Genomic DNA, 15644 nt, shown 5'->3' with positions numbered 1-15644 from the left:
TTTTAACGTGCAGTAAGAGTTATATGTGGTGTGAACTCAAGAACATCTTGCAGAAGCCTGTTTAGGGAACTAGGGATACTAACTACTGCTTCCCAATATACACTCCTGGAAATGGAAAAAAGAACACATTGACACCGGTGTGTCAGACCCACCATACTTGCTCCGGACACTGCGAGAGGGCTGTACAAGCAATGATCACACGCACGGCACAGCGGACACACCAGGAACCGCGGTGTTGGCCGTCAAATGGCGCTAGCTGCGCAGCATTTGTGCACCGCCGCCGTCAGTGTCAGCCAGTTTGCCGTGGCATACGGAGCTCCATCGCAGTCTTTAACACTGGTAGCATGCCGCGACAGCGTGGACGTGAACCGTATGTGCAGTTGACGGACTTCGAGCGAGGGCGTATAGTGGGCATGCGGGAGGCCGGGTGGACGTACCGCCGAATTGCTCAACACGTGGAGCGTGAGGTCTCCACAGTACATCGATGTTGTCGCCAGTGGTCGGCGGAAGGTGCACGTGCCCGTCGACCTGGGACCGGACCGCAGCGACGCACGGATGCACGCCAAGACCGTAGGATCCTACGCAGTGCCGTAGGGGACTGCACCGCCACTTCCCAGCAAATTAGGGACACTGTTGCTCCTGGGGTATCGGCGAGGACCATTCGCAACCGTCTCCATGAAGCTGGGCTACGGTCCCGCACACCGTTAGGCCGTCTTCCGCTCACGCCCCAACATCGTGCAGCCCGCCTCCAGTGGTGTCGCGACAGGCGTGAATGGAGGGACGAATGGAGACGTGTCGTCTTCAGCGATGAGAGTCGCTTCTGCCTTGGTGCCAATGATGGTCGTATGCATGTTTGGCGCCGTGCAGGTGAGCGCCACAATCAGGACTGCATACGACCGAGGCACACAGGGCCAACACCCGGCATCATGGTGTGGGGAGCGATCTCCTACACTGGCCGTACACCACTGGTGATCGTCGAGGGGACACTGAATAGTGCACGGTACATCCAAACCGTCATCGAACCCATCATTCTACCATTGCTAGACCGGCAAGGGAACTTGCTGTTCCAACAGGACAATGCACGTCCGCATGTATCCCGTGCCACCCAACGTGCTCTAGAAGGTGTAAGTCAACTACCCTGGCCAGCAAGATCTCCGGATCTGTCCCCCATTGAGCATGTTTGGGACTGGATGAAGCGTTGTCTCACACGGTCTGCACGTCCAGCACGAACGCTGGTCCAACTGAGGTGCCAGGTGGAAATGGCATTGCAAGCCAATCCACAGGACTACATCCAGCATCTCTACGATCGTCTCCATGGGAGAATAGCAGCCTGCATTGCTGCGAAAGGTGGATATACACTGTACTAGTGCCGACATTGTGCATGCTCTGTTGCCTGTGTCTATGTGCCTGTGGTTCTGTCAGTGTGATCATGTGATGTATCTGACCCCAGGAATGTGTCAATAAAGTTTCCCCTTCCTGGGACAATGAATTCACGGTGTTCTTATTTCAATTTCCAGAAGTGTATCTATTCCTTAATGAAATTTGTCATTAAAAATATATCACTTTTTCAAACCAACAGCTCAATTCATGGAATCAATACTAGAAATAAGAATAATCTTCACAAGGATTTGAAGTCACTTAGTCTTGTAAAAAAAGGTATGCATTATTCAGGAACACACATTTTCAATAACTTGCCAGCAGCCATAAAAAGCTTAACAACCAATGAAATTCAGTTTAAGAGAAGCCTAAAGGATTTATTGGTGGATATATATATATATATATATATATATATATATATATATATATATATATATATATATATATATATACCTAAAAACAAAGATGATGTGACTTACCAAATGAAAGTGCTGGCAGGTCGACAGACACACAAACGAACACACACATACATACAAAATTCAAGCTTTCGCAACAAACTGTTGCCTCATCAGGAAAGAGGGAAGGAGAGGGAAAGACGAAAGGATGTGGGTTTTAAGGGAGAGGGTAAGGAGTCATTCCAGTCCCAGGAGCGGAAAGACTTACCTTAGGGGGAAAAAACTCTTTGCCTTTACAAATGTCTGCTTGTGCCTGTGTATATGCGGATGGATATGTGTGTGTGTGCGAGTGTATACCTGTCCTTTTTTCCCCCTAAGGTAAGTAATATAATATGAATATAATAGAGGGAAACATTCCACGTGGGAAAAATATATTTAAAAAGAAAGATGATGAGACTTACCAAACAAAAGCGCTGGCAGGTCGATAGACACATAAACAAACACAAACATACACACAAAAATCAAGCTTTCGCAACAAACTGCTGCCTCATCAGGAAAGAGGGAAGGAGAGGGAAAGACGAAAGGATGTGGGTTTTAAGGGAGAGGGTAAGGAGTCATCCCAGTCCCGGGAGCGGAAAGACTTACCCTAGGGGGAAAAAAGGATGGGTACACACTCGCACACACACACACATCCATCCACACATACACAGACACAAGCAGACATATTTAAAGACCAAATATGTCTGCTTGCGCCCGCACACGCGCGGACGGACATGCGTGCATGCGCGAGCGCACACCCATCCCTCCCCCCCCCCCAAGGCAAGCCCCCCCGCCCCCGGGACCGGAACGACCCCTCACCCTCCCCCCCCCAAAACCCACATCCCCCCGTCCCCCCTCCCCCCCCCCCCCCCTCCCCCCCGACGAGGCAACAGTCTGCCGTGAAAGCCTGAATCCCGTGTGTATGTTTGCGTTCGCCCGTGCGTCCGTAGACCCGCCAGCACCTTCATTCGGCAAGTCACACCATCCTTGTTTCCAGGTATATATATATATTTAAAAAGAAAGATGATGAGACCTACCAAACAAAAGCGCTGGCAGGTCGATAGACACACAAACAAACACAAACATACACACAAAAATCTAGCCCTCGCAACCAACGGCCGCCCCGTCAGGAAAGAGGGAAGGAGAAGGAAAGACAAAAGGATACGGGTCCTAAGGGAGAGGGTAAGGAGTCACCCCAATCCCGGGAGCGGAAAGACCTACCCGGGGGCGGGGGGGCTTGCCTTGGGGGGGGGGGGGAGGGATGGGTGTGCGCTCGCGCACGCACGCATGTCCGTCCGCGCGTGTGCGGGCGCAAGCAGACATATTTGGTCTTTAAATATGTCTGCTTGTGTCTGTGTATGTGTGGATGGATGTGTGTGTGTGTGTGTGTGCGAGTGTGTACCCATCCTTTTTTCCCCCTAGGGTAAGTCTTTCCGCTCCCGGGACTGGGATGACTCCTTACCCTCTCCCTTAAAACCCACATCCTTTCGTCTTTCCCTCTCCTTCCCTCTCTCCTGATGAGGCAGCAGTTTGTTGCAAAAGCTTGATTTTTGTGTGTATGTTTGTGTTTGTTTATGTGTCTATCGACCTGCCAGCGCTTTTGTTTGGTAAGTCTCATCATCTTTCTTTTTAAATATATATATATATATATATATATATATATATATATATATATATATATATATATATATATCTAAAAACAAAGTAGATGTGACTTACCAAATGAAAGTGCTGGCAGGTCGACAGACACACATACGAACACAAACATACACACAAAATTCAAGCTTTCGCAACAAACTGTTGCCTCATCAGGAAAGAGGGAAGGAGAGGGAAAGACGAAAGGATGTGGGTTTTAAGGGAGAGGGTAAGGAGTCATTCCAGTCCCGGGAGCGGAAAGACTTACCTTAGGGGGAAAAAAGGACGGGTATACACTCGCACACACACACATATCCATCCACACATATACAGACACAAGCAGACATATTTGGTCTTTAAATATGTCTGCTTGTGTCTGTATATGTGTGGATGGATATGTGTGTGTGTGCGAGTGTATACCCGTCCTTTTTTCCCCCTAAGGTAAGTCTTTCCGCTCCCGGGACTGGAATGACTCCTTACCCTCTCCCTTAAAACCCACATCCTTTCGTCTTTCCCTCTCCTTCCCTCTTTCCTGATGAGGCAACAGTTTGTTGCGAAAGCTTGAATTTTGTGTGTATGTTTGTGTTCGTTTGTGTGTCTGTCGACCTGCCAGCACTTTCATTTGGTAAGTCACATCGTCTTTGTTTTTATATATATATATATATAAGTACAATATAACTTCTGCACAATTTCAGTGCAGTAATGTATTCATTGTAAATAAAGGTGTGTGTGTGTGTGTGTGTGTGTGAGTGTGTGTGTGTGAGTGTGTGTGTGTGAGTGTGTGTGTGTGTGTGTGAGTACAATCTAACTTCTGCACCAGTTGAGTGCAGTAATGTGTTCATTGTAAATAAGTATTTAGTGGTTGTATTACACGTTTATTACCTTATAAATAAATAAAAATCCTTTTTATTTTAAATTCAGTGCATTAGTATTTGTAAAATGATTCTTTCATATAGCGTTCATTTAAAAATTACGACCATGCCGCTTGGGACCTGTGGAATGGTACATTAGCTTATTTGTTTGAGTTGTAAATATTTGTCATGTATTGTTGTTTTTCTGACATGTTCTACATCCTGGAGGACCTCCTCACTACGGATCAATTGGAATGAAAGTAAATCTAATCTAATCTAACTGTTTGTGTAGTAACATCATTAGGAGCTTCATTAGAGAAAACACTTGCAGGAAAATAACCCAACTTCCAAGAATGTCATCTTGATTAGGTCCAACACAGGCATAGAAAAGTCTATCCTTAATGCAGTCTAAGTCCACAAAGGGAACCGTGATGAAAGCTGAGAACAGTGGTTTTGGTCCCTGCAATAGGCTCTGAGAGCATCCTGAGAAGATGAGGTGAGTAGCACCGACCCAAAGGCCAGGAGAGTCCCTCTGAGCTGGAAGAACTGGCTCATGTAGTCCATGCGCAGTCTTTATGGCTGCCGATGGCAGAATACTGATTGTACTATTTTCTTGTCACGTGTTCTGTGGATGCAAATAGGTCGCTTGGATGTAGTGGCTCTGCCAGTGCTGGTATCGCAACCTGGTGTCTGTCGTGACTTCAACATGGTGGGCTAGTAACGCTGAGTTGTGCAGGAGCTATGTAGACTGAATGCGTGTCGGAGGTGCGCAATGGTTTGCCACTTCCTTTTCTATAGATCTCAAGTGTAGCACCCTTCACTCACCAGGAAGGGACACAAGGCTGCAGCCGATCATGATGTCCTCATTGGGCTGCTGGACTGTGGGCAGTGCACCATCTGCATCCACTAGGATGACACCTGGCATTGCTGTTGCACAGGCTGGGGGATCTGCTGCTGGGTCACAGTGCCCATGTCCTGGATAGCAGCATAACCATTGGCCATCCAGCCATGAGCAGGCGCTGGCCCTGAAACAGAAGCTGGAGATCTACCACTGTCAGATGCACTAGAGCACAGGTGCTTTCGGAGCTGGTTTATTTGCCTACAGCAGGTAACACCATCAGCCGAAGTAACCTTCGCCATAGCTCAGCCAAAGAGAAATGAGATGATGGCAGGGAGCTATTGTTGTCAGAGGTGAAAAAATGTTAGGACACACACAGGATCTTGGATGACAAAGTGATGGTGGCAAGGGTGCCAAGTGGCTACAGGGGAGGAGTGAGGGTGTATCACAGGGAGTTTAGATTGGTCAGGAACTCCATGCGGTTTCTCTGCTGGGAAGAAGCCCTCCTGGGGAGGATGCAAGGAATAGCAATCGGGCATCATCCAAATGATGGTGTTTGCAGAGTTGGGTCATTTGAGTTTTGAAAGTCCTGACAAACATCTCACCCATGCCATTGGAAGCAGGTTGGAAATGTGCTGTACAGATCACTTGGATGCCATTCTTGCAAAACGGTGTGAACATAGTGGAAGTAAATTGTGGCTCATTGTTGGAAACAACTGTTCTAGGAAGCCTTTCCACGGAGAAATGTTTGAAAGAACACAGGTAATGTGGTTAGAGGAGATATCGAACATTTTTGCAACATAGAGAAATCTTGCATTGACCACCATAAGTCTGAAGAAGCCAAGGAAAGGTCCAGCAAATTAGATATGTAGGCAAGACCAAGGCTCCGAAGTGTCAGGACAGGGATAGAAGCTGAAATGGTGAAGAGGAGCTGCCTGTTTACTTTGGTATGTAGGACATGAGGAGACCAAGGTGGCAATGGCTGCATCCATGCCCTTCCAATAAACATTACACCATGCAAGGTGTTTAGTCATTACACTCCAATGACCCACATGTAGCATTTGTAGCACTCTTTGCTGGAAGGTTGTTGGGGTAACTACATATGTTGAGCCCACTTAACCCTATACGAGGAGAATGCTGTGCAGGGACAAGAGGTTGTGCCTGTGATGCCAGAATACATAAATGTCTGGGTCCCTGATGGCCTTCTGGTCCAGGGGCCATCCATTCCCGACCATGTGGAGGACTGCCCTAAGAGTGGGATCATTTTGCTGAAGTTTTGTGCAACTAGTTTTGCATTGAGTGGTAGATGACTGACAGCATCAGCTACCATGGTGTCCAAGTGAAAACACACCTCAGGGTTGTCATTGAACCCCTGGTTGGCACCTACAGGTAGGCGGGGTAGAGGGTCTGGCATTTTGTGATGAGATTTGGTACCAGAAATCATATATGTAGCCCGACAGGAGGAGGACCCACTGCTGAAGACACCACGCTGTACAGGTGGGGATAGAGGCTGTGACTTTGAATAATGACAGAAGTGGTTTGTGGTCTGTTACTAGAGTAAAATGGCAGCCATAGACATAATCATAAAACTTTTTGACGTGGAAGGTGATGGCCAGGGCTTCTTTTTCAGGCTATAACTGCATTGTGGTGTGGAAAGAGTTTTGGACACAAACGCAGTTGGCTGTTCAACATCATAAATGATGTGGAAGGGAAATGCCCCCAGAATAATCCAAGGCATCTACTGCCAGCAGGTATTGAGGACTGTAAGCCATTAAGCATGTTGGGCATAGGAACAACCATTTGAGAATCAAGAGTACCTTGTTACATTCTGGAGTCCATTCCCATTTGGCATTTTTGAGTAATAGGTGGTGTAGCAGTTCCGCTATGGCGGCTGCTTAGGAGATAAAACATCTGTATTAGTTCAGCTGTTGCAGGACATATTTCAGCTGAGTTGTGTTTGATGGAGTGGGCAGATGTTGAATGGTGTAAATGTATTCCAGCCTAGGACAAATGCCTGAGGCCATGAACAAGTCTCCTAAGTACGTGGTTGGGGAGAAAAAAACTTGCACTTTCTTTTTCATTTGGGACTGGCCTCTTATACTACTGGGAAGAGAGCCTCGAAGTTGTCTGCTACTCCTTGGCAACTTTGCCAGTGACTAGCATGTAATCCAGATAGTTTACTATGCCAGGGAGCAGTTGGACCAGTTGACCAGTTACTTCAGATACTGCTGAAATATGGCAGGAGCACTATCTGTGACAAATGGAAGATGGTTTATTGCAACAGCCCAGTCACATGGATGCCTGGTCCAAAGAAGGTGCCCTTAAGGTTGATATTTATGATAGATTTTGTCCCCAGCCAGTCAAGTCACCAAGTCATCAATCTTAGAGATTGGATACATATCAGCAATGGATTGTGAGTTGAATGTTGAAATAGAATCTCCACCACTCATATTGCACCATTAGGTTTTGCATTGAGAACTATGGGGGTTGCCCATTTGTTGTTGGCAACTGGAGTGATGATGCCCACATCTTGGAGCCGGCATAATTCATCCCATAATTTGTCTTTTTGGACAAATGGAACACTACGGGCTTTGTAGAAGCAAGGGTGGGCTGTAGGGAGAAAGTGAATGTGTGCTTCAGTGTTGGTAATGCCAAAGGTGGGACACTTGAAGACAAACATGAACTTGTGCATCAGCCATGGCACATAAGTGTTTGTGTTCACTGAATGGATGGTAGGTTCTGCATCATGGATCTCAAGTCCAGCAGTGGGGAATAAGTCCATTGCCAGACGGTTGACAGGATGTGGTTTGTCTACTACCAGAATCTGTTTCTGAATGGTGCAAGAGCAGTACAAAATTGTGGCTTGAAACTGTCCTTTGATGTGGATTGTATCATTAATGCAGCTCCGCAGATGCCGACTGAATGGCTGGAGATCCCATTGTGGAGTATGTGGTCCAGTCAATGATGGTAGCCAAAGAAACTGTGCTGACTTGAAAAATGACTGGATGTCCACTGACGTAGAAGAAGAGGTGCATGGAATCAGAGGTATGAGGTACGAATCCTGTGACTGGGTAGAATGCAATGTCACCCTCCAGTTCATAATCAGTTTCAACTCAATCGTTACAGTCTATGATATTTTAGATGTTGATTGGTAGACTTCTGCTCGATGTGCCCTCTTGCCAGTTACTACACTTTGCCCACCTCATTCAGCACTGTTGCCGCTGATGGTGGATGAACCATTGAATACAGCAGGGAAGTTGCTGTGTGTGTTGGTGGTGTGGGTGATCAGTGGAGGTATGAGACTGCAGCTGGGCTGGGTCTTATTTCTGAATCCGTTACATTGTGTTTTGGTTGCTAACACTTGTGAAGGGTCTTGTGTAGCTGCCATGGAATAAAGTGATTGGTCAAAAGCCCCAATGATACAGAGGCATGTTTCCAGAGGAGAGTCCTCAACCTGAGTAACTCTGTGCGAAGACTGTCATCTGGGTAACAATCATGTCTCTGACCAACAACGCAGTGTAAGACTGCTTACAATGGGGTTGATTCATTGAAAATGACAATTCCTGGTGAGGCTTTTCAGATGGGTGATCCATTCTTTATAAGTTTGATTGACTTGCTTACAACAAATGAAAAATTTTTGTCTTTGTGCAACAACATGGACTTGTGCATAAAAGTGTTCCAGAAGACTGGGCTTCAAACGTTCACAAAGGAGCAAATGTGGCTCTGATTAATGGCCAAATTGATTGAGGAGGTGGAAAATGTTTGGGCTGTCATAGGGAGGAAATAAGTGCATTGTTGTTAATCCCCCATTATCTCGTTGGAAATGAAATACTATTTGAGCCAGGCAAGGTAGTTAGCCCATGGTTCAAACTTTTTGTCAAGTGACTGGAAGGCAGAATGTGCTGGACAAAGCCCAGAGACAGTATGGATGAAAGAGTTGCCACATGACTTGAGGAGTCTGGCTGGGTGGTGGTAACCCACAATGAGATATTCATGTAACAGTTCCATGTTTCATTGTATCTGTTGGAGGGCAACTAGTAGATTATGTGAGAGATTTTCATGTTACACCATGATGGGGTTGTAATAGTGACTGCTGGAGTTTACAAACACTTTGACTGGAAGACACTAAAAGCCCCTTACTTGACCTTCTTACCAGCAGAAGTGTTTCTCACGGGGACACAGGGAAAACAGTGATCATGTTTCAGAAAGTTTACTGACAATAAAAATAAGTCTGCTTCAAAGGTAAGAACAAGAAGCACAAATACAATGTCTCACTAGGTTCTGGTACAGAGGTGTGACAGAGCTGCTGCCAGAAAGTCACCTGATTGTTACTAGTATATAGTAACACCACTAGGAGCTTCATAGGGAAATACGCTTGCAGAGAAATAATACAATTTCTGATTAGGTCCAACACAGACACAGAAAAGTCAGTCCTTAATGCAGTCTAAGTCCACAAAGGAAATGATGGAAGCTGAGAACAGCAGTGTTGGTCCCTATGGTGTGCTTCAACAGTATCCTGAGACAATGAGGTGAGTAGCATCCCATCAGAGGCTAGAAGAGAGGCTTTCCCAGCTGGAAGAACTGACTTGTGTAACCCATCTTTATAGCTACCGGCAGCAGAACACTCGTGATGTTATTTTCTTGTCATGTGTTAATGCCAACACAGATAGGTCTCTACAGAAATGGCAGTCTCTGCAGGTGCTGGTACCACTGTCTGCTGTCCAGTCATGGTTGAAACACAGAGAGCTCGGGATGCTGAGGCATGAAAGATCCACTTAGACTGCATGTGTGCCTGAGAGGCTGCCTCTCCCTTTTTCTGACATCTGCAATATGGCAACATTTTTAAAATGTTAGACATAGAAAATGTATTCAGTAGGTTTTTTAAGTTGGTTTATTCATGTAACTTGATAGCAAAGTTTATATTAAAACCACCACATAATTCCTTTGTGTTTTGGCATTGTAGGCATTCATAATTTGCTCCAACTTTTCTTGGTATATTGACAGATTACCATCTGGTGCTGTGTAAATGCAGATAGTGCAGTCTGCTCTCAAGAAAACACTGCTTGCAATGTTCTCAACAATTAGGTTGCTAGTTTTTTTGAGTTCACAGAACAGTGTTCCATTTCGAACTAATATCAAGTAATCATGACCACTTTTGTAAGTTCTGCAACAGTAGTACAGCCATACACAGAGCAAAACTCAGCTGAAGGAGAGTCAGTTATCCAGTTTACCATGATGACTTAGACTCTATTGACTTTCATGTGTTTGACCTTTTCAAGTGATATCCAGAGTGATGGAGATTTGTGTCAATGAAAACTTCAGTATACTGCACATAACTACGCATGATAAAATGTCAAGATTTCCAATTATTATAGATAATTTATTGTTGTGTGAAGAAAAGCTTAGTTCTATTTTGTGTTGCTATTATTTATGTTATTACTTTAAAAATCAATTAAAATTCAAGCTTGACTTACATTTGTAACTGCAGGGGTTTACAGTATTATCCCTCTACTATAATAAAAAGGTGTGATTCTTATACAGTTTATTTGCTAGAGCTGCAAAAATTCTAGAGAAAAATATTAAATGATTAAAAATGTTTATGTGGATCTTTCAGCACTTTCTGTCAAATGTGCAGCTGATCGCAGGAAAAGATCTGAAGAAAATAATATTATGAAGACAGGCAATGAAGATATTCATATAGAGGTCCTGTATGAACCTACAGCAAATTCTGTTCCACGAGCAGATATTATATTTATACACGGACTCCATGGTGGGCCAAACAAGACATGGAGACAAGGCAGCTGGAAACATGAAAGGGCATATATTCAGCCCCAGCCACTAAAGAAGGTTGTACAAGCATTACTTTATATTTTGTCTTATCTGACTGCCTCAACTTATATTTATATCATAATTTGTATTTAGGCAGCATCAGCCAAATTGTATTTTTTTCCATGGTGCATTTCAAGGTCTTACACTCTTCACCTCATGTAGATTCAGTGATTTACATGTGTACTTCTTCTCCTAGATGTAGCCAGTTGTCTTGCTTATTCTTTTAAAAAATTCTTGTTCCCAACAAAAGCCACATTTTATCACTGGACCTCATCAGTTTGTATACAAACATTCTCACAAATAAACCATTGGAAGTAATTAAACACAAGTTTATAAAATATAAAAAGCTTTCAAAAGTTGGAATTACAGACTTTCAGTGACAGTATACAAATAAACCAGTGATCTAGCAATGGTCTACAGCATATCTGTGGCCCAGTTGACATTTCCTAAATCACCTCGGGAAAAATTATTTATCAGTAGATATCAAGTTTACAAAATATTCAGTTCTATGTAAGATTTGTTAATGATAAAATTCCAGCAACATTATTTATTTGCTTAAGTGCACAATAAGTAAGAAATGGATGCACTGCTTCAAGCATTTGACAAGAACACTCGGTTTTTGTCTGAATATAAATGTCAAAATTCAATCAACTTTCTTGACTGCATCATTTCCAGCTGAAACACTGAAAATATCCTTAGCATCTACAGAAAACCAACGACAATAGTTGTCCCTGCATCTTCATACCATCTTCACACAGACAAAGTAAACTTGCAGCATACATGTCTATGTTATACAGAGCACACAAAATGCCATTGAGTAACACAATGCTTCAAAGTAAATTGAAACAGTTAGACAAACAGCAGCTGCCATTGCTTTTCAAGTTGCACTCATGGACAAGATGTCCAAGAAAGTTATAAAAGGAATAGATAAAAACAAAAATAAGAACAACAGACAGACAGCAGGATAGTGTGCATTCCATAGTTTGATGCCATTTCACAAATAATTACTGAAGTACTGAGGCCATACAACATAAGAATTGCTTTTTCCATCAGCTATAATATAAGTAATAGACAGCCATAGAGTACAAAAACTAATAAAGGCCAATTTTTCAATTTGGACTTCCATAAAATAAAATGTAATGAGTATCTAGCACAGTATATGAGCCACATTTTATGAAACTTACAGACTAGATTTACAGAACATACAACTGCATTATGTATAACACCCCTAATAAATCTGCCATAGCTACCCATATTAGTGGATAGCTATGATAGGAAATGCTTTTTCACAACAGAGCCAATACTCTAATACTACCTCATAAACTAAATAAAGGTCACATAATGTACATGGCAAAGGCAATAGCAAACATTTTGAGACGTTTCTCAAGTGTATTACATAATACACAATACACTGAGATAATAAGTCATGGAATACCCCTTAATATCGTGCTGAACCTTCTTTTGTCTCGCATAGTGTGGCAGCTCAATGTGGTGTGGACCCAGAAAGTTGTTGGAAGCCCCTTCTGAAATATTGAGCCATGCTGCCTCTATAGACACCCATAATTGTGAAAGGTTTGCTGGTGCAGGAGTTTGTGCATGAACTGACCTCTTGATTATGTCCCATAAATTTTCTATGAGATTCATGTTGGGCAATCTGGGTGGACAAATCATTCACTCAAACTGTCCAAAATGTTCTTCAAACCAATCATGAACAACTGTGGCCCAGTGACATGGTGCACTGTCTTCCATAAAAATTCCATCGTTGTCTGGGAACATGAAGTCCACAAATGACTGCAAATGGTCTCCTTGTAGATGAACATAACCATTTCCAGTCAATGATCGGTTCAGTTGGACCAGATGACGTAGTCCATTCTATGTAAAAGCACACACCATTATGGAGGCACCACCAGCTTGCGCAGTGCCATGTTGACAACTTGGGTCCATGGCTCCATGGTGTCTGCACCACACTCAATCATACCATCAGCTCTTAACAGGTGAAATCAGAATTCATTGCACCAGATTACAGTTTTCTAAGCATCTAGAGTCCAACCAATATGGTAAAATGCACAGGAGAGACACTAAGGGTGATGTTGTGCTGTTAGCACAGATACTCACGTCAGTTGTCTGCTGCCATAACCCATTAACACCAAATTTTGCTGCACCATCCTAATGGATACATTCATCTAACGCCCCACATTGATTTCTGCTTTTATTTCGGGCAGTGTTGCTTGTCTGTTAGCACTGACAGATATACAAAAACGCTGCATCTGTTGGTTGTTAAATGGAGGTCATCAGCCACTGCATTGTCCAGGATGAGAAGTAATGCCTGATATTGGGTATTCCTGGCATAGTCTTGACACTGTGGATCTCAGATTTCTGAAATGGAATGCCCCATGCGTCTAGCTCCAACTATAATTCTGCATTCAAAGTTTGTTAATTCCTATTGTGCGGTCGTAATCACATAGGAAATAATTTAACGTGAATCACCTGAGTGCAGATGACACCTCTGTCAATGCAATGTCCTTTTATACTGTATACACACATATCACCATCCCATGACTTTTGTCACCTCAGTGTAACTTGTTACTGCCACCTCATCTATAATGATTGAAACTAAGAAAAGCAGAGTGGGTCATCCAGTTCATCAGAGTGGTTTGTTATCAAGTTAATATGCTGAAATCTTTGTATAGATGTAGCTTTAAAATTAGAAATAAATATGTTTATGTTAGAAAATTCTAAATACAATGACAGAAAAAAAATAAAAATGTACACCTGCAAAGACATCAGTTTTGATCTGGTAATGGCATATGCCACCTAAGGGATAGTACATGTTCTGATAATGGTTTGAACGTCATCCACCAACAGATAGCATAGTGGCATAGTCATCTAGGTGCCAACTGTGTCTACTCTTTAGTAGGGAATGCTCATAGATGGAAGGCTCAGTGTGCTGTAAACATGTGAAGATAGCAGGCAACCATGCCACAGGTATGCACTCATGATTCCTATAGCCAACTGAGTTAGTTTGAAAGGGGTCAAATTGTGGTCTCCCGAGTTGTGGGACGATCCTTTTGGAGAATTGCAACACAAGTTGGATGTGCTGCATCAGTTGTGCAATGCTGCTGGCACTACTGGTCATATGAACATTCGCATATGCATAGACAAAGTTCTGGATGGTCACGCAGTACAGATACATGCCAGGATCTTCATATTGTAAGGCCAGCTGTGGCAGATCGTACAGCTACCAAAATACAGAAAAGAGGGATTGTGAGTCCAGACATTTCATGAACTGTTGCAAACCAGTTATTAGCAGTGAAACTATGAACACGCACACCTCTAGTCCATCTTACACTCATGCTGCAGCATCTAGATGTATGACTTGACTGGTGCTGTCTGAGGATCACTTGGAAGATGGAATGGCATGCCATGGTCTTCAGTGTGAAGGCAGATTCTACCAGCACACAAGTGATGGCTGTTCACACATACGACGTGGACCCAATGAGTGCTGTGTCGTAGAGTGCATTTGTCCAAGACACACTGGCCCCAAACCAGATCTTATGGGCCTGGGTGCGATAAGCTACAACTCTTGTTCACCTTTGGTGTTCATGAAGGGGATGCTAGCCAGCACTCAGTGCATTAAGAATGTTGTTAGACTCGTTCTTGCAACAGGAAGGTGATATGTTGTTCCAGCTGGACAGTGCTCACCCACACACTGCCCATGAAACTAAGTGTGCTCTGCAAGATGTGCAACAATGTTCCTGGCCAGTATGATCTTTGGACTTGTCTCCAATTGAGCACATGTGGGATATGATGAGTCGAGGAGTGACTCATGTGACTTATCAACCAACAAGTCTTACAGAACTTCACGAACAGGTCAACCAGGCATGGCAGTATGTATCCCAGGGCAGTATTCACCATCTATAGGATCTAATGGACGCCGGAATCAGTGCCTGCACTGGAGGCAACATCACTCACTGATACGGATGTTTTGGCATGGGTTATTATATGGTACCTCAGAACTACTTGTGCTATTGATCTGTAAATGTAATCATTTCATGAACTTCATATGCACTGTTACAACAGTAAATCTTGAGTGAATTGGAAACTTCTAAAAGGGCATACGGTTTTTTTTTTCTGCCAGTGTATGTAAAAGTTATGTGCATACTGTCTATATCTTGATTTACTATGTAACTTCGAAATGCTTTTTGATTTACAAGGCAGTGTATTTCAGTATCTGTATGGTTCCTGGACTATTTTTTTTTGCATAAAAGATAGTAATCAGACACCAACATTCTCATTCTGCAAGTACCTTATCACATTTGTTCACAATTAAATTGTTTATTCTGTGGTTGTTCATTTTATCTGTGCCTAAAGATAATATAGTCCTTCATCCAATTATATAGTAGTATCTTCGTCTGTAATTTACAACAGTGACTAGGAATTTCTCGTGTGATGCTCAACATGAGATCATACTATCCAAAATTTCCCCTTTTCATACAAGTAATCTTTTACCAGCCAACAAATTTACTTAACTTTTTTAGGTCCCATGAATCTCCATCTGAAAACTTTCCACAGCCACCTGGCACTTAGTTTTCTATTTTCCTTTGCTGCAAAATTCACCATTTAGAAATATCAATACTGCCACAACAAAGTGTCTGCTACATCAATCATATTGGTAGTCAT

General features: G+C 43.3%; 1 protein-coding gene across 4 annotated transcripts in view; it reads left to right on the top strand.

Moving 5' to 3' along the window:
• LOC126182698 (protein SERAC1) overlaps positions 1-15644 on the top strand; it is a 169634-nt gene that overhangs the window by 93965 nt on the left and 60025 nt on the right. For all 4 annotated transcript variants that reach the window (XR_007536698.1, XR_007536697.1, XM_049924874.1 and 1 more), the window contains exon 4: positions 10750-10982. Coding sequence is in view for 2 of the 4 variants with exons in the window: in XM_049924874.1 (XP_049780831.1) it covers positions 10750-10982 (233 nt within the window). In the remaining 2 variants the exon portion in view is untranslated. The remainder of the gene's footprint in view (positions 1-10749; positions 10983-15644) is intronic.

Source organism: Schistocerca cancellata, chromosome 1 (assembly GCF_023864275.1).
Source record: "Schistocerca cancellata isolate TAMUIC-IGC-003103 chromosome 1, iqSchCanc2.1, whole genome shotgun sequence".
Lineage (NCBI taxonomy): Eukaryota > Metazoa > Arthropoda > Insecta > Orthoptera > Acrididae > Schistocerca > Schistocerca cancellata.
The sequence above is the reverse complement of the archived record's forward strand: the minus strand, read 5'-3'. Positions and strand labels throughout refer to the sequence as shown.